The 24,255-nt window shown below is 36.4% G+C and overlaps 1 protein-coding gene across 1 annotated transcript; it reads right to left on the minus strand.

Annotated features, from left to right (window-relative positions):
- Nucleotides 1-502: 502 nt before the first annotated feature.
- Nucleotides 503-24,048, minus strand: GCLM (glutamate-cysteine ligase modifier subunit). Its single transcript, XM_002751115.6, has 7 exons — nucleotides 23,699-24,048; nucleotides 18,914-18,979; nucleotides 16,332-16,416; nucleotides 12,158-12,217; nucleotides 10,943-11,145; nucleotides 9,260-9,374; nucleotides 503-3,937 (listed from the first exon to the last, which is right to left on the minus strand). The coding sequence occupies exons 1-7, from the start codon at nucleotides 23,822-23,824 to the stop codon at nucleotides 3,768-3,770; spliced, it is 825 nt and encodes a 274-aa protein (XP_002751161.1). The 5' UTR covers nucleotides 23,825-24,048; the 3' UTR covers nucleotides 503-3,767.
- Between the last annotated feature and the right edge of the window lie 207 nt (nucleotides 24,049-24,255).

Raw genomic sequence — 24,255 nt, forward strand, 5'->3', positions numbered from 1 at the left:
TTCACCTGTATCCATCTGTAGCACAGTGCCTAACACATAGCAGGCATTCAATAAATCTTTGTGGAATGAATGAATGCATAAATAGCTTTATGACTTGGATGTTTTACAATTATTAATTTATTTTTGAATCATACTCAGTTTGAATTCAAATAGTTCAAAAATCAATATAACACTTCGGGATGCTTCCAGCTATTGAAATAACCCAATTAAAAAATATACAACTCACATTTTATTTTAGTTAAATTCATAAATGTAAGTATTAAAAATTATAAATATTTAATACTTTATAATTTGCTTTTATAGTATACTACAGACACATAAAAAGTTGAATTATCTAATTAAAACATTTTCCCTTCCTATGTTTCTAATTCTGAAAACTATAAAAATATTAAAGTCGTGTTATATATTTTTCAAAAATAAAACTGCAATATCCCATCACCAACTTTACAGGAAAAAGATACAAGTTCTGGTATAATAGGAAGTTAATGATGAGAAAAGTAGGTTTAGAATTTTAAGTTGGTGTATTTGAATATGAAAACACAAATGATACAAACGGTTTAAATACTCACTAAAACAGCTTCACATTTCTCTAAATGCATATTTTGCAGAAGGATGAACTGTCAGCCAACATACAATAAATATATCAACTGTTTACATTCCCAAATATTGAAAGCACTGGGTGCAAAACCTAGAAAGAAAATGTTAAAGGAGCATAATTAAATGAGCCTTAGACCTTTTATCATTGAAAATTTGATCCTAATTTTAGTTACTACTTGGCTCTGGTATGGAAGTCTGAATGATTCATGCAAAATAGAGTAATTTTTTATTTTCCACTTTATACATAGCTGTTATCCAAATGACCTTTTTTGAAAACTGAAAAATTATTAGCTATTATTTGTGATTCAAGTTCTAGCAATGGCCATCTCCAAATGGATATTCTATTAATGTACTAGCACAATATGATCTTTTTACATCATGTGAAAATACTTGTTGCTTTTGGTGACTACAGTTTCCTGGATGAGAATTCAAGATAGACTCAGAACAAATTCCAAGTTACAGTACACTGTGTTAAAGTAAGGCTCCAGTGTATTTTGAAAATTTAATGAATAAGCTACAGCTTTTTTTTTCATATTTACTGGAAAAAAACAATTATATAAACTTTTTCTACCTTGGTCACACTGGATTCACATCTCCTCAAAAAACATGTTATATAAACTGTTGATAACTTAGTTTCAGTTTTAAGTAATTATTTGGTAGTATTACTACTCTCTATTTTATGGCTTTTTAAACATTAAGTCCTTAAATATTTGAAAAGTGTTCACTATAGTCTGATAGTTCATGAAAAAAAGATGTGAACATCAGCTTGGAAAACTTCTATATAAAGTCTTAAAAATCAGTGTTTTAAAAAAGATTATTCAATAACAGAAAATCAAGAGTACAGAGGTAAAATTAAAAGCTCATTAAAAAATTCCATACATGATCCCCTTCAGAAAATGAACCTATAGTCTTGTTTCTTTGTCAAGAGTTGAGGTTGTAGGTAGATCACCAGAAAGCTCTGCTGAAGTTTAGATACATCTGAAGTTTAGATACATTAGCAACTAAGATTTTTTTTTTCCCCCATTTTCAGAATAACCCTTCAAACAATCCATTTTTATAAGTCCAGGTTTATAAAAGCAATAAATGTGCTATTAAAGCTTCCTCTTAAAATATCTTGGCAAATTCACTGTATAGATTTAAAATAAAATGAACACTTGTTTAAAGACTTATATGGAAAAAAAAGGTTGTATATTTCCAAATTTAAAAGTGAACTATATATATTTAATAACATTACATACAATTAATATAAAGGCTAGATGGCTTAAGTAGTTCAATGTCTAACCAAGTTTTACCAGGCAAATCACATGATTTCACACAATTTTTGTTTGTTTGTTTGTTCAGATGGAGTCTCGCTCTGTCACCCAGGCTGGAGTGCAATGGTGTGATCTCAGCTCACCACAACCTCCACCTCCCAGGTTCAAGTGATTCTTGTGCCTCAGCCTCCCTAGTAGCTGGGATTACAGGCACCTACCATCACGCCTGGCTAATTTTTGTGCTTTTAGTAGAGATGGGGTTTCACCATGCTGGCCAGGCTAGGCTCGAACTCGTGACCTCAGGTGATCCACCCACCTTGGCCTCCCAAAGTGTTGGGATTACATGTGTGAGCTGTGCCTGGCCAGATTTCATGTAATTTTAATGATCAAATTATCCAATCAGTAAACCACAAAATCTTATTTAGGAAAAAGGTCTATTATATTTATTTTGAATATGGAACCATAGTTCTTTTCCCTAGGTTGAGAAAACTTGAGCAAGATTAGTTTTATTTAGGCCCATGGTTAAAAATACTGAGACACAAGAGATTTTTAAAGAAGTTTTCAAACTGTTCAGTTTATAGATACCAGTTTATAAAATTAAGGAGACCTATAGTGTATATCAAAGGCTATAGCTTATTTATTTGCAATTCTGTGGTTTTTAAACTGATGAGGAATTATATGAAATGACTTAGTCTCTTTTAATCTATAAAATTTTAATTTATTATTCTGCTTTAAAATAGTTAAAACTATATCTCAAAGTTGTTTAAGTAGATAATGTCTCTCCAGAGCCCACAGTATCCCAACACATGGTAAGTACTCAATACTTATTGAAGATGTTTTCTTTTTTTTGAGCCGGAGTTTCATTCTTGTCACCCAGGCTGGAGTGCAATGGCGCGATCTCTGCTCACTGCACCTTCCTCCTCCTGGTTCAAGTGATTCTCCTGCCTCAGCCTCCTGAGTAGCTAGGATTATAGGCACCCGCCACTATGCCCAGCTAATTTTTCTATTTTTAGTAGAGACAGGATTTCACCATGTTAGCCAGGCTGGTCTCAAACTCCTGACCTCAGGTGATCCACCCACCTCGGCCTCCCAAAGTGCTGAGATTACAGGCGTGAGCCACTGGGCCCGGTCACTTATTGAAGATTCTTGAATGAGTAGCAATATATACTAAGGATGGATCAATAATTTAAAAGAATCTGGAGATGACAGTTATTGCTTTTATAAAACTCCCAAACAATAATTTCAAAGTTTCTCCTCTTCTTTTCAGATTTACTTTGGTTTGTTTTTATAAGTAATAGAGATAATATGGCACAAGAATACATGGTTAAATCTTAACAGCTATACTATAAGCAAGAACACATAAAAAAATTTAAGTTTCCATTCATGTATTGAAAAGTGAATTTTATTTACACTACTAGTAAATCCCAGCTACTCCAGTTACTCTGAGATACAGCTTATCAATAACAGGAAAAGTATCTTCTTCCAGTATTTCAGTTTTAACAATTGTAATTACATTGCTTATAATAAGATTTAAGAAGCAATTAATGAATTTTTTTGAAATAAAAAATATGTATATACATTACCCTGATAATTAGGCCAAAATATATCTAGCAACAAATTTTCTTGATTTATATTAGTCATAAAAATAAAGGAAAAATATATTGCAAATATTTTCTTTATAGACAATTTCAATTAGAAAACAATAGTTTAAGGAAACCAATATAGTGGTTCATGAGAATGGATTGATAGGGAGGCAAAAGAAGTATTCAAAACTTGATAGACAACATACTGTCAAATATGACAAAAAATATCTGCCTCAGTGACACCATTTACAGGCAATAACCAGATTTTTACACATCTCAATTTTATCTTATATTCAAGGAAATTACAGGTCAGTAAGTTATGCTCCTGAGTCAGTTACGAACCCCTTCTTTTAGCTTGTAAAATGTAGCCTTTTGATTTGATAATTCCTCTACTTTTCACAATGACTGAATATCGCAGTAGCCACAGTGGCACCCACTCCTGTGCTTGGATGTCAGGAATGCTTTCCTGAAGAGCTTCTTGGAAACTTGCTTCAGAAAGCAGTTCTGAAAGAAACAACAACAAAACTCCAGCATGTTAGTTGGAAAACAAAAGTACTTTACTATGTAGGTAAACAGATAACATAATAAAGAAACACCTCAAAATTTAATATAAAATATGCTTATCCTTCATAAGGATAAGCTATGAATCTGAACCAGAATATTAGAAATTCCCAGGCAGTTACTTAAAAAGTATTTACACCTGTACCCCAGCCTATTTAATTCATAACTTTTGGGGAGTAGAGCCTAGACATTGCAGTTTTTTAAAGATCTCCAGGTGATTTTAATGTATAGTCAGGGTCTAAAGAAAAAAAAAAGTCACTGATAATCCTATCAATTGGAGATGATACCATTGTCATGTATTTCCTTACAACTTTTTTGGTGTATATCTTCATATATATCTCCATCCATATCTTGAATATATATCTCCATCTTATATCTGTATTTGTGTGTATATATATCCATATCTTACAAAACTAGAAATCATACGGTAGTTACAATAGCCTTATTTACTTTTTCCACTTATATTGTGAATATTTTCCCATGTAATAATGTGCATAAACATAATTTTTAATAATTTCCCCAATACTATATTAGATATCATAATTTATATATTTCCTTATCATTGGTCAAAACATTTAGTTTTTTTTTCTAATATTTTGCTAATAAGAATAATGCCAAAATAAATATTCTTTTTCAAAAAATATTTTCTTTTCTTTTTTTTTTGAGACGGTATCTCGCTCTGTTGCCCAGGCTGGAATGCAGTGGCACAATCTTGGCTCACTAAAACTTCTGCCTCCCGGGTTCAAGTGATTCTCTTGCCTCAGCCTCCCAAGTAACTGGGATTACAGGCGCATGCCACCATGCCTGGCTAATTTTGTATTTTAGTAGAGATGGGGTTCACCATGTTGGTCAGGCTGTTCTCGAACTCCTGACCTCAAGTGATCCACCCACCTCGTTCTCCCAAAGTGCTGGGATTACAGGCATAAGCCACCGTGCCTGGCCTCAAAAAATATTTTCAAACCAAAATTGGTTTATTACACACACACAAAGTTGTGTGATGGGAGGATGTAAAGACTATATTGGGGTACATATTATACCCCATACTAATTACAGTACATTAAAATGGTGGTTTGCATTACAAATAAGTCTGTAAGTTTAAATACACTAGTGTTATTATCCAATGTATAGACTTTCTTTATATAATACAATTATCAGGAATGCCAAAAAAAAAGCCATATACACATAAATAATGCCCGTTTTACAGATGACATTTTAACAATGAAAACACCAATGGCTCTGATGACAACTGGGGCACTGGTCCATAAAAACCCTTTCTAAAAATAGAAATATTTATACCAACAATGCTTTAAGCATCTGAATACAAATCATTGCAAGATCATTTAAATAAATTTTTATCAACTATATCTTATAAAACAAATCAACACATAAATTTATCTCCAAATATGGAAGAAACAATGTCCTCCAAGTGTCACAGTGATGCCAGATGATGAACATTTTAAAATACATGCCTGGCTGTGGAGTGAAGGGCCAAAGTACAAGTACATTCTTAAAGCTAGATACACAGTATATTGCCAACTGCTCTACAGGAAAGGCTATACTTTACACTTCCACCGGCACGAGCAGCTGATAATTTTAGAGTGCCGCGGTGCCAATTCTTTTTTTTTTGAGGCAATGTCTCACTCTGTCGCCCAGGCTGGAGTATAGTGGCACAATCACAGCTCACCGCAGTCTCAAACTACCGGGCTCAATCCATTTTCCCATCTCTTTCTCCTGAGTAGCTAGGACTAGAGGCATGCATCACCAAGGCCAACTAATTTACTTAATTTATTTTTTGTAGATATGAGATCTTACTATGTTTCCCAGGCTGGTCTCAAACCCCTGGACTCAAGTGATCGCCTGCTTTGGCATCCCAAAGTGCTGGGATTACAGGTGTGAGCCACCGTGCCCAGCAAATTCCAAGGTTATATCCAAGCTCTCTATGACTGTTCGGATCCCATATCCTACCACTCCTCTCCTCACTGCCTCTTCTCTGGCCACACTGGCCTCACCTCCTTACTGCATCCTGAAAACCCCAAGCACATTCACACCTTGGGGCCTCTGAATCAGTTTCTCCCTCTTCCTTGAACACACTTTTTCCAGATAGTCACATGGCTCACTCTTTCCCTGCAGGTCTCTGATTAATATTCCCTTAGCAGAGAGACCTCTCTGACTGTACAACATAAAACAACGACTAACTTAGATACTCTTTCTCCTTCAGTCAAATTATCTCCATATCATGTACTACCATTTATCATATGTAATATTTATTTTATAGTCTGTCTCCTCCCATTAGAATATAAATTCCATGAGGGCTGGTTTTTGTCTGACTTGGTCCTTTATCTCTAGTACCCAGAACAATGCCTGGCAAATGGTGCTCAAATGTCCATTGAATGAATCAATCAATATGGAAAGATTCCACTGGGGTCAGAAGCAACCTACAGATAGGGATTAAGTGAGTATCTTTACAGTTTGATTTGGGACTGCTAAAGGATACACCTATTCCCAAATGAACTGCTGTGATACCTGAACATTAATAATAAACAATCAATGTTTATTAATGTTAGATGTTTTCATGTGCAAGTACTTTTCTGAGTACTTCACATATTAACTCAGTTAATCCACATGCTAACCCTATGAGATAGATACTATTATCTCCTTTATGGGGGGAAACTGAGGCATAGAGGTGCGTAACTTGGCCAAGGTCACACTACTAGTAAATGGTAGTTTTCATGAATAGAATGCAAATGTCTCCTTGGAAAAGTAACATTACTATAGATTTGTTTATCAGATTCTCTAACAGAGAAGAAAACCCTGAGGGAAAGAAAGATAATACAGATTGGATTTAATTCAAGTGGGAGGTGGGGAGCAAATAAAAAGGGAAAGTTCTAAATTCAGGATCACCTACTTTATAATTTTACTCTCTAGTTAAGCTGTTACTGCAACCTCTAGAACAAAGGGTAATGGAAAATAAACCCATTATGAGTAAGAGTAATTTTTAGAATGGGGTAGACCTTCAGGGAATTTATGAACAAAATTCTATTTTAAATGACAAGCAGAGTTAAATGTTTTACAATTTGGTTGTTTAAAAAAATTAAAAATTTGACACAAAATCAGAGACTAGGCTATTCATTTAACTATATACTTTTAAAATTCAGCTGTGGTTGAACTCTGGTCAGTAAACATGACAAATTAAATCAAAAGTTGCATCATTATAAAGTGTTTGAAGTTTCATTAATGATAAATGCAGGATAAGCCTATACATTTTCACCAAAAGTCTTAGAATTAAAAAAGACAACCAAGTATCAAATTATGTCGGTAATACAAAAACAGGATTAAATCTCTGTCCTCACATACATATACAATATATTTTGCCATAATTTCTAAATGCAACATTTAGATATGTGAAAATAGAACACTAGACACCTTCATCTTTTCCTATTTCCTTTACTACTAGATTGAGTTTTTTTTCAAGTGAAGCTAGAAGAGGGTACAGGCTGGATCATCAGTGGTTGGTAACAGTTACCGTTACAAGAGCCTCCAAAAAGTAAACAGACACATGACACCTGCCAACATATGGAAAGTTAAAATTTAAATCACTTATAGTTCAGAATAAATCAGCATAACAGTTTGTTAGATTTTTCACTAAAATGGCTTACAAATCAATTTACTTGATTGTGAAAGCTCGACTGGGGAGGCAAAAGTCACTGTTTATCTTATTCTGGTATGATTTAAATGAAAATGCATGAGGTTTTCATATTGAAATACTGTAATACTAACATTTCAAATCAGAGAGATAGTATAGTGGAAAAGAGTCCAAACTAATCCAAGACTTAGGCCAAGTTCAAACTTTGCTCAAAGCCAGCTGGGTGACCTTGGCTAGTACCTTTCACTCTCAGGCTCTATTTCCTGACTGAAACAATGCATAGGTTCAGGTGTTGTGAGGATTATAGATAATCTCTCTGAGGCATTTGGCTTGATGCTGGGCATTCAAGGAACAATAACTATTAAAACTTCTTCTTCTCCATCTCCCCCTCCTCTGATGAAACAGTGAAGAAATGAGAATGAAGTAAACTGCTAATAAATAGTATAAAGTCTTAATAGATTATTCACAGCATCCTTAAAAAGAGTAAACTGAATCAACCCACCGATATTATGTCATCTTTTTAGGTATGGAAGTAAAAGCTGAACATTTTTTTGACGGGAATTTTCTCTGAAATATAATTTCCTCTAATATTTATTAAATCAGAACTTCTATAAAAATGTCATTGAGAGTTAAAACACTCACAAGATATTTCTCACTTATAACCAAACATTTTTCATTTATAACCAAAAATAGTAACATACAGGCTCTCTGAAACATTTATCTTTGCAAATTATGTTCAATATCCTTCCAAGTCTTTCTAGTTATCATATAAAATGTTGTAAATAATTACTGTACAAAAGGCAGATAAGCCAGTCTCATTAATCAAATAATATTTCTGATTAGCATTAAACATATAGCTCGATGGTAACCATTAATAAAATACGTATCCTAAGATACTTATTAAGTTTTGAATTAAATTACATGTGCCATGTTTTTCAGATATTTATCCCCTTAAATAAAGTGGCCTTTGGCCAGCTGCAGTGGCTCACGCCTATAATCCCAGCACCTTGGGAGGCCAAGGAGGGGGAATTTCTTGAGTCCAGAAATTCAAGCCCAGGCTGGGTGACATGGTGAAACCCTGTCTCTACAAAAAATACAAAAATTAGCTAGGTGTGGTGGTATGCACCGGTAGTCCCAGCTACTCAGAAGGCTGAGGTAGGAGGATAGCTTGAGTCTGGGAGGTGGAGATTACAATCAGCTGAGATCATACCATTGCACTCCAGCCTGGGTGACAGAGCAAGACTTCATCTCAAAAATAAATAACTAAATAAATAATCAAGTGGCCTTCTGGTCCAGTCTTTGCTGTACTAGATAGGATTATAAATATTGCTATTTGGAACGCCTCAAAAGATCTTTTCTGTGTAGTTTAGCATTTGTGAACCTCAAAAGACCAGATATTCAGGAAATGATCCCTTCACTTTTCTTCCCCATTGGTACAGAGACAAAAACAAAGTTTTCCGAAAATAAAATAAAGGCATATATGTTTTGAACCAATCATTAAGAATAGTTCAGATAACACTGTATTTTTATCACTATCCACACTTAAAATTAAATATCAACAAGTACCTTTTTGCAAGACAAAAGTTTATGATCAATCTCTATAATGAAAATATCAGTTTTACCTTTTGGATCATTGTGAGTCAAGAGCTGTATGTCAAATTGTTTAGCAAATGCAGTCAAATCTGGTGGCATCACACAGCAGGAAGCAAGATTAACTTGGTTACTATTTGGTTTTACCTAGAAGTGAAAATAAAATCATGATATCACTACTAAATTAAATATAATACCAAAAGTAGAAAGCAATAAGCAATAGCATAACTTAATTTTAGAACATATGAAAAATCACAATCCACAGTGCTTAAAGTTTACAAAATACTTTTACGTGAATATCTTTATTAATATATGCTTTTCTAACCCAGGTTAGTGGTAAGGTTAGACATTCCCTATTACCTTTCCTTATGAAATAGGAAAAGGAAATATAACTTTAGCAGGAGGAAAAATCCAACACAGTACTACACTATTTTTTTTTTTTGAAATGGAGTCTTGCTCTGTCACCCAGGCTGGAGTGCAATGGTGCAATCTCCGCTCACTGCAACCTCCACCTCCTGGGTTCAAGCAATTTTCCTGCCTCAGCCTCCCGAGTTGCTGGGATTACAGGCACCTACCACCACACCCAGCTTGTATTTTTAGTAGAGATGAGGTTTCACCATGTTGGTCAGGCTGGCCTCGAACTCCTGACCTCAGGTGATCACCTGCCTTGGCCTCCCAAAGTGCCAGGATTATAGGTGTGAGCCACCACACCTGGCCTAGTATTACACTATTAAAAAGTCTCCTGTTAGAACCATTTAACAATCTAATACATCTGCCTAGAAAACAAACATGATTTTTGTTAGTTTGTTAAGTGCGATTGTTTCCGCTACAGAGGGAATAGGTCTTAAAGGTAGAGGATCAAATGCAAGTAAATACATTTAATGTTAAAGTGTAAAATATGGCTATTAATCAGACACATTTTGAAAGAGAAGAACTGATAGCTTCCAGTAGCTGCACTGGTTAATTTGCATTCTGAATCATCTAAGTCTCTCCATAAGTTTCTTGATCACATTCTGGCTATCATCAAGTCAAAAGGAGAAGGGGAAATACTTTCTCTAGGGTCTTCCTGTCCACAAGAAACTATGAAAGCTCTGAAAAGGAGAAGGCTGAAGAAGAAGGAAAAAGAATAAAGAAAAATACTGAGAGTAAAGGTAAAATGCTAGTAAGTGATTTTCCCAATAATTCTGTAGGTTATCAGAACAGAGAGTGGGAATAATTAATTTATGACACTCACTCCTATCAAGTTGTATGAACTGAGAGTCTTACACATCTATTTGAATAACAGAAAAATATTTGTTATATATAATATTCCCTTACTTAGGAAATTAGAGCCTGGTCTAATCATACCTAAAGAAAAACCTTAATTTTTCTTTAGGTACTATTGTTTTCAGCATGTAAGTAGAACTGGAGGAAATGGCCTTAATTTATTTGGCTATAAATGTTTTAACACACATTTTCTAGTATTTTTGTCACTCATTTTAACTAGGATTAACATTCAGTTAAATCAGAGATATATTTAAATAAAAACAAACAAAAACCCCAAATGATTTTGATAAAACCTGCCTCAAAACTCCTGCAGAAACAAAACAAAACCCCCACAAGTGGAAAAGTCCCCTGCAGGGGTGGCCACTATGTGCATGATGCGCAACGGCACGCAGCAAAGACTGAAGAGGGCAGGTTCTTCCCAGAGTGCTTATGATCCTGCCATCCCTTACCTGTGCCCACTGATACAGCTGTTCCAACTGCGTTTTGTCTAGATCAGAGGTACCTATGGCAACAATCTTTTTGCTCTGAACTAAGTTTTCTAATTCCTCCCAGTAAGGCTGTAAATGCTCCAAGGAAAGATTAACTCCATCTTCAATAGGAGGTGAAGCAATGATCACAGAATCCAGCTGTGCAACTCCAAGGACCGAACAGGCTGATAGGAAGGAAAACACAAAGAGAATAAAGCTTGTTATATCATAAGAACAAATATTTCTAATATTTTCAAAGTATTTCACGGAATTCTGTCTACATTCTTCACTAGTTTTCAAAATAACAGATTATTTTGTAGTTTACTTTTTATTTAGAACATTTCCCTCTTTTAAAAATGTTTAAGTGCCCATTTGCCTACTTGCTCTGTGTGGCAGAGAAGTTGGTTTCTCTGACCTGCCTTTTTCCTAGGCAGTTTGCAGCTACTACATGCTCCTCCTTCTGGGGAACAAAATGTCTTCTTGTTTCCTAGGTCGCAGAAGTCTTTAGTAGCTCCCTTATCTTCATAAAATTTTCTTCTCCAGTTCTACCTGCTCACTACTATCATATATGGATGATCACATGAATAATGACCTAATATTCTGTAACTGGTAGTCACAGCAAAGAATAAGCTTGAGACACTGGAAAACTGAATGTATGGTCTTAATCCGTATTTATAAAAGTAGATAATTTCTTAATTTCTGTAAAAATAATTTAAGAGCTTATTTTAAATGATTATTCATTCTAAACTTATATTAAAGAGCCAGTCATTTACATTTTCAATATATGCAAACATGGAATAATTTTTTAAAGTATTGAATAACTTTAACATCACAATAACCTAAGTGCTAAAAATACATATAAAATATTTGGATTTTTTTTTTTTTGCCGTTGTTGGTTTTGATATTTCACCTATAGTACTAAAAGAGCCAAGAATATGATTAAGAACTTCTATCTCCAAACAGATAGTGAAGATTTAACTACGTTACACCTTTTACATTCCTCTTGCATATCAAAATATGACCATACATAAGTCACCATGATTTTACAGAAGCCTAAGAAATTAGGCTAGAACTTTAAAAGGTAAAATTGGAATCAATTCATTTTCTTTTTACCTGAACCTAAACACAAGTTATAACTAATACACTTATACTAATTTAAAGTCCACTATTAAGATAAAAAGTTCAGTTTTTACTTACCCATGTCAACTGCACTTCTAGTTGATGATGAAGAGTTTGATCCTACAATGAACAGTTTTGCTGGGTAACAAAGAAAATGAAACCCATTACTACATTTGGATACACTTTTCACTATATACTAGTATTAACACTGTTGTAATACTAAGATGACAGACAATCTTGAATGAATTATTTTTCCTTTCCCAGTTACATAACTTTACAGTTTTAATTTTAAGACATAAATGTATATTTCCACTGTACTTTTAAAATCATGTGCTAGGCCAACAAATATCTGTTTATAAAACAGAAAGCAAATATTTATTTCCCATTTATTAGAAGGCAAGTCAGATAACTATTGGAGCTTAAATTACTTGATATTTATATTTTTATGATTTAAACATTAATAGAGCACATTATATACTTTCTCCAATAAACCAAAATCTGTATACAAAGACTAAACTAAAAATGTAATGAGAAGAAAACTGAAAAAAAAAAAATCCACAATTCTACCTTCCTAATATAATCATTTTCATTTTCAGATATTACCTTCTAGTTTTGATCATATAAAGTAGGGCATAACATTATTTCTACTTCTATTTGGTTTATCTTTATATAATAAATATTTTAAATATATTTCTATATAGTATTTGGTTATCTTAAAATTTCTTTAATTTAGAAAATTTGTAGAGACAGGGTCTCATTATATTGCCTAGGCTGGCCTTGAACTCCTGGCCTCAATGGATCCTCCCACTTCAGTCACCCAAAGTCCTGGGATTACAGGTGTAAATCAACACAATTTTTTTGAGACAGGGTCTCACTCTCATCCAGGCTGGAGTGTAGTGCTGCAATCACAGCTCACTGCAGCATCAACCTTCCAGGCTCAAGTGTTCCTTTCACCTCAGCCTCCCAAATAGCTAGGACTACAGGCATGTACCACTATACCTGGCTAATTTTTTTTTTTTTTTTTTTGTAGATACATGGCCTTGATATGTTGCCCAGGGGATTCTTGAACTCCTGGCCTCAAGCAATCTTCCCAAGGTGCTGGGATTACAGCACCACACCAGGCCAAATTTCTTTTTTTGTCCTAATAGTTAGGTGCTTACTGTAGAAATGAAGACCTAAAAAAGTAAAGACCAAAAATAACTGCCAGTCTCATCACCCAAATTACTGTTTAGATTTCTGTGTATTCTGTGGTTTTTTGTTTTGTTTTGTTTTTTCCACTTAGGGGTGGCCTTGAATGTATTCCGGGTTTTTAGTGTATAATTTTAAATACTTTTTTTTTTTTTTTTTGAGACAGAGTCTCACTCTGTTGCCCAGGCTGGAGTGCAGTGGTGCCATCTTGGTTCACTGCAACCCCCTCCTCCTGGGCTGAAGCAATTCTCGTGCCTCAGTCACCCGAGTAGCTGGGATTATAGGCCTGCACCACCATACTTGGCTAATTTTTGTATTTTTAGTAGAGATGGGGTTTTGCCATGTTGCTCAGGCTGGTCTCAAACTTCTGGCCTCAAGTGATCCACCCGCCTCGCCTTCCAAAGAGCTAGGATTACCGGCATGAGCCACTGCACCCAGCCAATTTTACATACTCATTTTTTAATGGTTGAATCTTGTTTTGTAATTTTGAAGGGTATCATTTATTAAATGACTTCTACGTATTAACATTAAGGTTAGTGCCTGTAATCCCAGCTACTCAGGAGGCTGAGGCAGGAGAATTGCTTGAACCCAGGAGGTGGAGGTTGCAGTGAGCCGAGATCGTGCCATTGCACTCCGGCCTGGGTAACAAGAGCGAAACTCCGTCTCAACAACAAAAAAAAAGGTTAGTAAATGTTGGAGTAGTAGTTCCAGCTTTCTGTTTTCACATATATAATGCCAAAACAAACATCTTAGTAACTTTCTGTTCAGCATTATACTGTATCATTTCCCAGGGATGAATAGTTAGAAATGTAATTATGAGTCAAAACACTGTGATGTTTTGTGTTAAGTCTTGCTATGTTTCAAAAAATGTGTGCCAGTTTACTACACCACCACCAATTAAGAATTGTTCTTCTAACAACATAGGATGCTATTATTAAAAATTTTTTTTTAATTTAGCAGGTACAATACATACCCACCCAGGACCACATTAATTGGCATTTCTTTGGTTACTAGGAAAGTTGAGTCATTTTCTACATTTGTAAGATTGAGGCTTTCGCTTCATTTAAACTCAATTTTATATATACATATTTACTTTATATAAACTCACTTCAAAAAAATAAATTTACTCAATAGACAAAGAGGTAGAGTAGCAGAAGAGCAAGAAAAGAAAAAAAATGAAAAGAGGAAATGGAGAAAAAATAGGGCTAATGAAATATCCTTATATAAAGCGCCTGACATTTGATATATGCAACACATTTTCTTGTATGTTTCTTATATGAGTCCCTTCCTACTGCTAGATCATCTCTCTAAAAATACCGCTTCCCTGAGATTACTCCCTATTGAACAGCCATCCCAGCTTCCCTACTATATGAGAGTCAGTATTTACTATTTTGGTCTAACTTTGTCCCCTATAACTCTATGAAAACCCTCCCCACTAGTATTTCTCTATCCATGAATTTGTGCCATCTGAAATAGCCTCCTTTCTCTGAAAGATGAGGCCTTTTTGGATAGGTAGAAAGAGGAAAGCTCTTTATATGAGGAGAATTTTGATACCTATATATAAAAAAAAAAACAACTCAAGCCCTATAGGAACTGAGTACAACTTCTAAGAGACCCAAGATGGAACTAAATAATGGATTACAATCAACCTCAGAAAGAATGTTGCTTTACATCCTTTCCAACACAAATAGCATGTGATATTAAAAGGAAAAAATGGGTTTTGGAGTTAGGCATACCTGAGTGGATTCTTGATTCAACCACTTATTGGTTGTATGACAACTTTCAAGTTATTTAGTATCACTAATGCAATGGGATAACAGACTTATCTTACAGGATTGTTTTGAGAATTAAATGAGAAAATATAACCATAATGTGCCAAGTACAGTGCCTGGCACAAAGCAAGACTCAATAAATGGTAGTTATTATTATCAGATTAAAAAAGACAATACCCTATCTCATCTTACATGTAATTTATTATTATTATCCATCTCAATAATAATAAAATACTATCAACCACAATAACAGCCTGGTAGCACATAAAGCTAACTAGAACTTACTTTGAGGCAAGCACTGTGCTAAGTGCTTCTTTTGTTATTTTATCCAATTTACAAAGAAGCTGGAGAAACAGATACATCCCCATTTTATAAAAGAGAAAACTGAGGCACAGGGAGGTTAAAGTCTTTGTTAGCCCAACAGTATACTAGCCTGTAATCCGCACACCCAGAAACTTCAAAGATCAAGCTTTTAATGACTATGCTATGCTGATTTTAAGGTAAGGGCAGAAATAGCACATCTTTTCATTTGTGTATTCCTTGAGTGTAGTACAATTTCTGGAATTTGTCACTTACTACGTTTCCTGAATGAGTGTTACAGTATTTTCTTTCTCTTCATGTAACTGTTGCCCAGACTTCTTTTTATATTCCCAGGTGGCCTCAGACATTGCTTACCAGTATCTTACCAGAAAAGGGGAGCTTATGCTTGCTTTGGGGACACTGCTCCTAAGCCTTCCCTTTATCCTTTCCATCTCCTTCACCTTAATCTTTCTACTGAAGTCTGACACATAAATTACATGACATGATGACATCATCATGAGAAAAGCAAGTTGAAGTTCTATTCTGATTTTTTTTTTTTTTTGAGACAGAGTTTTGCTCTGTCACCAGGCTGGAGTACAGTGGCACAATCTTGGCTCCCTGCAACCTCCACCTCCCAGGTTCAAGTAATTCTCCTGCCTCAGCCTCCTGAGTAGCTGGGATTACAGGTGCCGGCCACTGCTCCCAGCTAATTTTTGTATTTTTAGTAGAGATGGGGTTTCACTGTGTTGTTGTGATCCTCCTGCCTCAGCCTCCCAAAGTGCTGGAATTACAAGCATGAGCCACGGAGCCCAGCTATGACTCTTATATAATAGCCAGCACTGACCTCCTATAGCTCCACCTTGGAGTTTAAGTAAAATTATGTTTAAAAAGAATCTTTGTTTTTCCCACATTTAGTGTTTGAGCAAAGAAAGGCTTATTCCAATGCCTAATGCCACTATGTAACAAAATAAATTGAAAAGACTGGATTTTACCAGAAACTTTCATTTCTTCTCTTTCATCAGGATTTATCTTTTCTACGGCATGAGATACAGTGCATTCCAAGACATCTGGAAACTCCTATAATAAACACATAATATTTAAAATAAACATAAAATTTAATGCTTCTAATTATAAAATTGTCTATTATCCAGAATGCCCTTTAGAAGCAGAGAACCTGTAAGACAACAGATGGGATAACAGACTTATCTTGGAGGATTGTCTACCTGTCACAAGGGTTGTAAAGCTCTGAAATAAAGGTTAAAGGGTGTGTGTTTTCATCTATTTTCCTGGGAAAATGTGTCTCATTTTGACCAGGTATTTAGAAGGAAGCATGATCAAAAAAATTAAACAAGCAATCGGGGGATATGTGAGGAGTCAGAACCACTAGCACAGCAGATAACTTTACCCTAAAAAAAATGAAAAACAATATTATCCATCTGGATGACATATTAAAAACTTTCTACATTAATTACAAACTTTTTCTTTTACTTTTTAATTTATTTGGATTTTAATGTTATTGGACTTTAACCTGCAAGTGGATTTAGTTTTGTTTCTTTTTTAAATAGACTTTATTTTTTAGAACAGTTTTAGGTTTACAACAATATCAAACAGAAAGTAGATTGAACAGATTTCTCATTTACCCCCCAGATTCACATTCACACAGCCTCCCCCATTATCAACATACCCACCACAGTGGTATACATTTGTTACACTTGATCAACCTACATTGACATATCATATTCACCCAAGTCCAGTTCATCTTAGGGTTCATTCTTGGTGTTCCATGGTTTATGGGCTTAGAAAAATGTATAATAACATGTATCCACCATTACAGTATCATACGCAGTAGTTTCATTGACATAAAAAACTTGTGCTCTGCCTATTCATCTATGCCTCTCTGCTAATCCCTGGCAACCACTTGCCTCTTTACTACCTTTTTCTTTTTCTATTTTTTTTTTTACTAGACTAGCAAAGCTATAGTCTATATAGTTTTGCTTTTTCCAGTATATCAAGTAGTTAAATCATACAGTATGCAGCCTTTTCAGACCTTTTATTTAGTAATATGCACTCAAGGTTCCTCCATGTCTTTTCATGGCTTGATAGCTCATTTCTATTTAGCATTGACTAATATTACCTTGTCTGGATAGTTTATATATGCATTCATAATTTATACATACATTCGCTTACTGAAGAACATCTTGGTTGCTTCAAATTTTAGCAGTTATGAATGGAACTGCTGCAAAGATCCCTGCACAGGTTTTGTATGGAAATAAGTTCTTGGCGCCTTTTGGTAGATACTAAGGAGCAGGATTGCTGGATTGTATGACAATAGTGTATTTAGTGTTATAATCACAAGAATTTTATTTTTATTTATTTATTATTATTTTTTGAGACAAAGTCTCACTCTGCTGCCCAGGGTAGAGTGCAGTGATGTGATCTCAGCTCACTGCAACCTCTGCCTCTCAGGTTCAAGTGATTCTCCTGCCTCAGCCTCCCTAGTAGCTGGGATTACAGGCATGCACCACCGTGCCCAGCTATTTTTTTTTTTTTTTTGAATTTTTAATAGAGATGGGGGTTTTGCCATGTTGGCCAGGCTGGTCTCGAACTCCTGAACTCAGGTGATCTCCACTTCAGCCTCAAAGAGTGCTGGGATAACAGGCATGAGCCACCGCGGCCAGCCTATAATCACAAGCATTTTAAACCAAAACTTTTTTTTAAGTGCAGCAGAGAAAAGCAAAGGTCATTCGAACATATTTTAATGAATAATTACCAGGATAATGACAAAGTATTAGTACATATAAATCAGAAACACATTAACTTACATTTATAATATTATACAAAGTAAACAGCAAGGGCCTTCCCATGATTCTTGAGCACTTTCATAGTACACATCAGGAGTTCAGTAAGTGTTTACAAGTCAAGCATAAATTGAATAAATAGCAATTTCAGAGAAAGAGAGATTGATTTAAAAAAATTACTCAATGTCTATATAGCAGCTATGGAGTTACATAGTTGTAGTATGCCCAGTGGAACCAGTATTCCCAGCACATGTCCTTTCCCATACTTTTAAAGTAGCTAAGTAATGTGCTGTGAGCCTTTGACTAAGTTGGATATCAAAGAGTGGTTTAGTGTTTTGTACATTAACATTTCTGATAGTAGCCATACACTGTCATTTAATGGACACAGTTCCTTATTGCTTCATCAGAAACTGACATTTGAAAAATTATTTCCAGTGCCTTTGAGTCTACCAAAGCAATCTACCAATCAAAATTGATAATCATTCCTCTACTAGACCAAATATAAATGTAAATAAAACACCGATAGTGAGGAAACCGTGGTGAGAACATAAGCATGAGAATCCTAGTATCTTGTCTGGCTAAAAAGTTGCCTACAGTCTAGATTTTCTGTTTTACGTATAAGCCTACTGGATGAGAGTGCCGCCTCAGTAAATCTACCACAGAGTTTTATGGCTAATTGCCTATTTGACTTCCCTCACAAAACTGAAGAAATTAACTTCCTGTTTACTTTACTTCCTTTTTGACCTGCGTGATAATTGCATTCACATTTCACTTACCCTGACCAAATCTGGGTTGATTTGGGAACTCCACTCATTCAAGGTTTTTTGGATACAGTCACGAAGCTGCAAAAGGAATGCATTTTGAAACTGTTAATCAAAGTTTATACACTTTTCTATACTCCTACAATAAGAATACATTAATTTGATAGGCAGAAAAAAGACAGCAACAGGAAATGCCATAGAAACCCCAACTTTAATTCTACAAGGCTTTTGTTTCCTTCAACATAGATAAATTCAGGCTTTTTTTTCATCCTACTCTTGTTTCTCAAATGTTCTTGAACTAAAGCAGTTGTCTAATTATTTTAAAGTGTTTTTGTACCAGTGAAAATTTAAGTGAACTGTTGAGACATAAAAGTATTCATAGGCCAGGTGCAGTGGCTCATGCCTGTAATCCCAGCACTTTGGGAGGCCAAGGCGGGCGAATCACTTGAGGTCAGGAGTTCAGGACCAGCTTGGCCAACATGGTGAAACCGTCTCTACTAAAAACGCAAAAATTAGCTGGGCGTAGTAGTGGACGCCTGTAATAGCTACTTGGGTGGCTAAGGCAGGACAAATGCTGGAACCCAGGAGGCAGAGGTTACAGTGAGCCACGATGGTGCCAATAATTCCAGCCTGGGCAACACAGCAAGACTCTATTTCAAAAAAAAAAAAAAAAGGCATTCATAAACAAAAATAAGGTTTATAAACAGAGAAATCTGGAGTCAAGCCCAGGCTGTCTGACTAGAATTCATATCACCACTATGCTACATTTCTTAAAGATAGACAAACAAATTAAATTACTGGAGAATAAGTGTGGCTGAAGGACTCTTACCTCAGATTTACCTGTGTTGTTTATTAAAAATTCAGACTCCTGAGCCTAATCCTAGACACACCGAATCATTCTCCAAGAGCAGTCTGGAGTTTTCATTTTAACAAGTGTGCCATGTAGAGTGCTTTATGTACTCTAAAGTCTGAGAACCACCAGGATAGGCATATCTTGCAGAAGTCAACTTGTATGACAGTCCAGAAGTCATTTCCTAACATTTAGGTGTACCTCTAACCTATCTTCAGTGTTTTCTTAGATAAACAAAAAAAATTTTTACACAAATATTACAGTATGGTATGTTGTAAATTAATTCAAACATAGTTTATTAAAGTGTATTTCAAACTTATTTCATAGTAGTCCAAAGTAAGACATACATTCACATAGTAAGCAAAGACCCATATGCATTATATGTATATACATATAATGAAACAAAACATCCACAAAACGACATTTAGGCTCATAACATGCCAGGTACTCTAATGGCTTCTAATATATTAATTAGAAAAACTATACTGCTCCATGACTCACTGAACTGATTTATGACCACCAATGGGCCAATGCTGTCTATTTGAAATAATTCCCTTATTAGATAACCAAGGACACAGTGTTTTGCATTCTTCTGTGGGCAATCAATGCAAAAACAAATGAGTAACTAGCAGCAAGCCCCTGAATTGCAAAAGTACTTTCCTAATAGAAACAGCAGAGAACAAACTTCTGAACTATCTGAATTATGATTGCTTATGATAAAAATTGATATAAGCACTTTACTACTTATCTCTTAGTACAAGTTTATCAATTTAAGGGCACAGAACTACCTATATTAAGATATACGATACTTAACAATAATTTATGTGCTATTCACAGCAATACACTGGAATTCAAGTTACAGGGTCTACATCTTTATGTAAAGCATATTTATAACCAAAATTTAAGTCAGTGGATAAAAATGAGTTGATAACCATTCCAGACAGAATTACAAATCATAATATTCCCTTAAAAATTAGTAAAAATTGAAGGAACAGAACCAACTAGAGGTTAAAAATTCTATTGGAAGTGCTTTGGCTCAAATCGTGGGAGAATTCTAAAAAATTTCCCTTTAGAAGGATGGCTCATTTGCACACTTGAGGCTTTCCCGATGAATTCCTCAATTCAAGAAGGAAGTATATTTTCAGAGTATTCACCCCCTTCTTGAAACCATTTCTTTAATTAATCTTGGATTCTGCAAAATGTCAGGACAAATCATAAAACAGTCTAACGTTATAATTACATAAAAAATTCATTGACTTTATCAAAAACCTAATGATTTTTAATCTTGTAAATTACATGTTCTCTATATTGACTAAACATTAACCTTATACTTGGGTTAATGTTTGTCATTAACATTAATGTTTATGTTTGTCCTCTGCTCTCTCCATTCTTATCATACATACACAGTATCACTGAGGATAAGCATCATCACAACTTAGCCTATCATTAGATCTGGAATTGTGTAAGAATTTTTTAAATACCATGATGTAACCGGTCAAACACCCTTACAACAAAGAACTGGGCAAAACAGTTTATAATGATCTACTTAAAAAACTATTTGATTTCATAAAATTCCAGTGAAACAAAAAATCTGGACAGAGGTCATAACATTTTTTTTTTAATTAGAACTAGAAGAGACCTTGTAAGAAATTTAACTGAACTCTCAACCCAGTATATACATTTTCTCAAAAATAAGTTATTTACTCCGTTTCTTTAGTCTCTTTAGTGAGGTCAAACTGTTCTAAGTAGTACATCCCAATTTGGAGCTCTGGATGTTACAAAGTTCTTTTTACATAGAAACAAAATGTGCCCCCTTTTTGTAGTTTCCCTATAATATGATTCCTTCAGGTTTTCCTCAAACATTTTCTAGTTTCTTTAGTTTTGCCCTACTCTTATGAAGCACCCTAAATAAAACACTACAAACCAGAATTAGTCATTTGAACAATGTTTTACAAACTGTGGTGTGTGACTTTGTGCATCAAGAAATCAACATTTTAAAAATTAAAGACAGAAAAAATCAGAATACACAGTATAAAATAACGGTTAATATCTTTTTGAGAAACCTGGTTCACATATATGATTTTATATCAGTTAATAGTATATAGTGTTATACTATTAACTGGATTGCAAGGTAAAATGTACTTCTTACTGTGTTTGCAGTCAGAAACTCTTGAGTCACTAGAGTATGCTATTGTGAGATAGATAAAATTTCGCCCAATATCACCAACAGTACAGGAAGAAATTAAGGGTCTATGTACCAAATACAGAAATATTTATCTTTGGGAGAAACAGCCAAAGTAGGTAGTTTAAATAAAACAAAACATACACACTGAGCTGGAACGTGAACACAGAATATAGTGTAGACTCAGATTCCTACTAAAGTTACAAGCAAGAGTTCTCATCTCTTGATGGGCACTGACCCCAACCAGGCCTGGGCAGAGGTCCAGCACTTACTGAGAGGGATGCTGTGTGCTGCTGCATGGTCTGTCACCAACACCTCATGTAAGAGAGCAGAAACCACCTATGAACGCAGCTGATACCATAATATGACATAGTTTAGGAAGGTTTTTTTCTTTTAATTAAGATTTGTTTTATCTTTCTGATGGAACCAGATGACAGAGAGATAGATGCCTTTATGGTGAGCATTTTCATGTATTCTCTCAACAACCTGATGAGGAAGGTGTTTTTACCCAACTTTAAAGTCATGTAAACAGACTCAGAGAGGCTAAGTAACTTTCTGAAAGACATATAGCTCCTAAATCTAAAGGTTTTATTTTTTAAATACTAAAATTGTCCCATACCACCAATATGCACAATATGCAGTCTGTGGATGACTATCTGCTCAGAAATGGCCAGCAACAAATAGGAATACCAAGTTTGTAATTCCAGATTAATTACTGTCACCTCCAACTAGTGACTAGTCTTTTTATTTTCCAGTTTTCACAAAACTTTTATTTTTTAATTGATATATGATATTTGTACATATTTACGGGGCACATGTGACATTTTGTTACATGCATAGAATGTATGAGTCTGTTACATGCATAGAATGTGTAATGATAAAGCATACATAGATGCACAGATAAATGCATAGAATGTGTAATGACAGGCCAGGTGTGGTGGCTCAGGCCTGTAACCCCAGCACTTTGGGAGGCTGAGGCGGGCAGATCATGAGGTCCGGAGTTCGAGACCAGCTGGCCAACATAGTGAAACCCCGTCTCTACTAAAAATACAAAAAATTAGCCAGGCGTGGTGGCACGTGCCTGGAATCCCAGCTACGCGGAAGGCTGAGGCAGGAGAATCACTTGAACCCGGGAGGTGGAGGTTGCAGTGAGCCGAGATAGCGCCATTCCATTCCAGCCAGCCTGGGTGACAGTGCAAGACTCCGTCTCAAAAAAAAAAAAGTGTAATAACGAAAGTCAGGGTATTTAGGGCATTTCAAAGCCAAATTTGAGTGCCTACTCATTTGCCTCACTGCAACATTGAGTCTAATGTCTACATTCCAGAAGTTAGGTGTACTAGGAATACTACTTCATCTGAATGCACCAAAGGATAATCTCCGAAATACTCCTTTACCTGGACAGGGTGGGGGAAGGAAGCAAGAGACGTGGAGAGGAACGGGGCGACGTCCTGGCCCTCTGTTGACCTCCGTGCCAGGAAGAGGGACCCAGGATGTTTGAGAGTTCTCCTACCAGCCTTAAGCACCTACAGAGGCGTCACTCAGTGCGCAGCTGCACCCGCTAAGTTTTAAAGACGCGTTGCCCCCAGCAGCGGGTTTGGACCCCAGATCGCACCTACACTGGCCCCGGCATCTTCCCGCGGGTGGAGCCCAGGTGCGCGCAAGGCCCTACCACCCTCCCTCGCCCGCGGGAGCTTCTTCTTTCCCGGAACCGCCCGGCCTGGCGCGAGGCCTGCCCCGGGAGCCCCGCGGTGACGCTCGCCGCGCTCACCTCCTCGCTGTGCGTGGACGGACACTTCTTCCGCAGGCGGCCCCAGTTCAGCAGGTTCCCTGTCTGCAGGTGCAGGGTGCGGGCCCGCGCCAGGAGCGCCTTGGCCGCGCGGCTGTCGGTGCCCATAGCAGCGGCTGCCAGGGGCGAGCGGCGACGGGGCTGCGGGCGGGCAGGCAGGCGGCCGCCCCACGGGACGCGGGGCCAGAGGCCCGAGGGAGGCCCGAGAGGGAGCGCGAGGCTGCCGGTGCCGCGCGGCTGGAGCCCGGCCTGCGATCGGGCCCGAAGGAGGCCAAACGGCGGCGGCTGGAGAGGAAGGCACCGGTGGCTGCGGCTGTGACTCAGGTTACTGCGGCCGCTGAGAGAGAGCTGACGGTAAATTGAGGGAGCTGTTTCCTGGAAGACAATGACTAAGCAGAAATCGCGGCAGAGAAAGTGCTTCGTAACCGTTACTCGTCCAGCTGCGGGGCAGGGGCGGGGCGCGAATGGGCTGCGGGACGCCGGCCCGCGAGTGACTGGCCCTCAGCCTGAGGCGGGCGTGGCGACAGGCGGTGCGCGGC

The sequence above is a fragment of the Callithrix jacchus genome, chromosome 7 (assembly GCF_049354715.1).
Source record: "Callithrix jacchus isolate 240 chromosome 7, calJac240_pri, whole genome shotgun sequence".
Taxonomy (NCBI): Eukaryota; Metazoa; Chordata; class Mammalia; order Primates; family Cebidae; genus Callithrix; species Callithrix jacchus.

What these genes read in the sequence shown, in the direction of transcription:
- GCLM (XM_002751115.6), bottom strand. Translation starts at nt 23,824, where the DNA reads ATGGGCACCGACAGCCGCGCGGCCAAGGCGCTCCTGGCGCGGGCCCGC. An exon ending in AGAAGAAATGAAAGTTTCTG is followed by an intron (nt 12,218 to 16,331) that starts GTAAAATCCAGT and finishes TTTGTTACCCAG; the next exon opens with CAAAACTGTTCATTGTAGGA. An exon ending in TAGAAGTGCAGTTGACATGG is followed by an intron (nt 11,146 to 12,157) that starts GTAAGTAAAAAC and finishes CCTTCCTATCAG; the next exon opens with CCTGTTCGGTCCTTGGAGTT.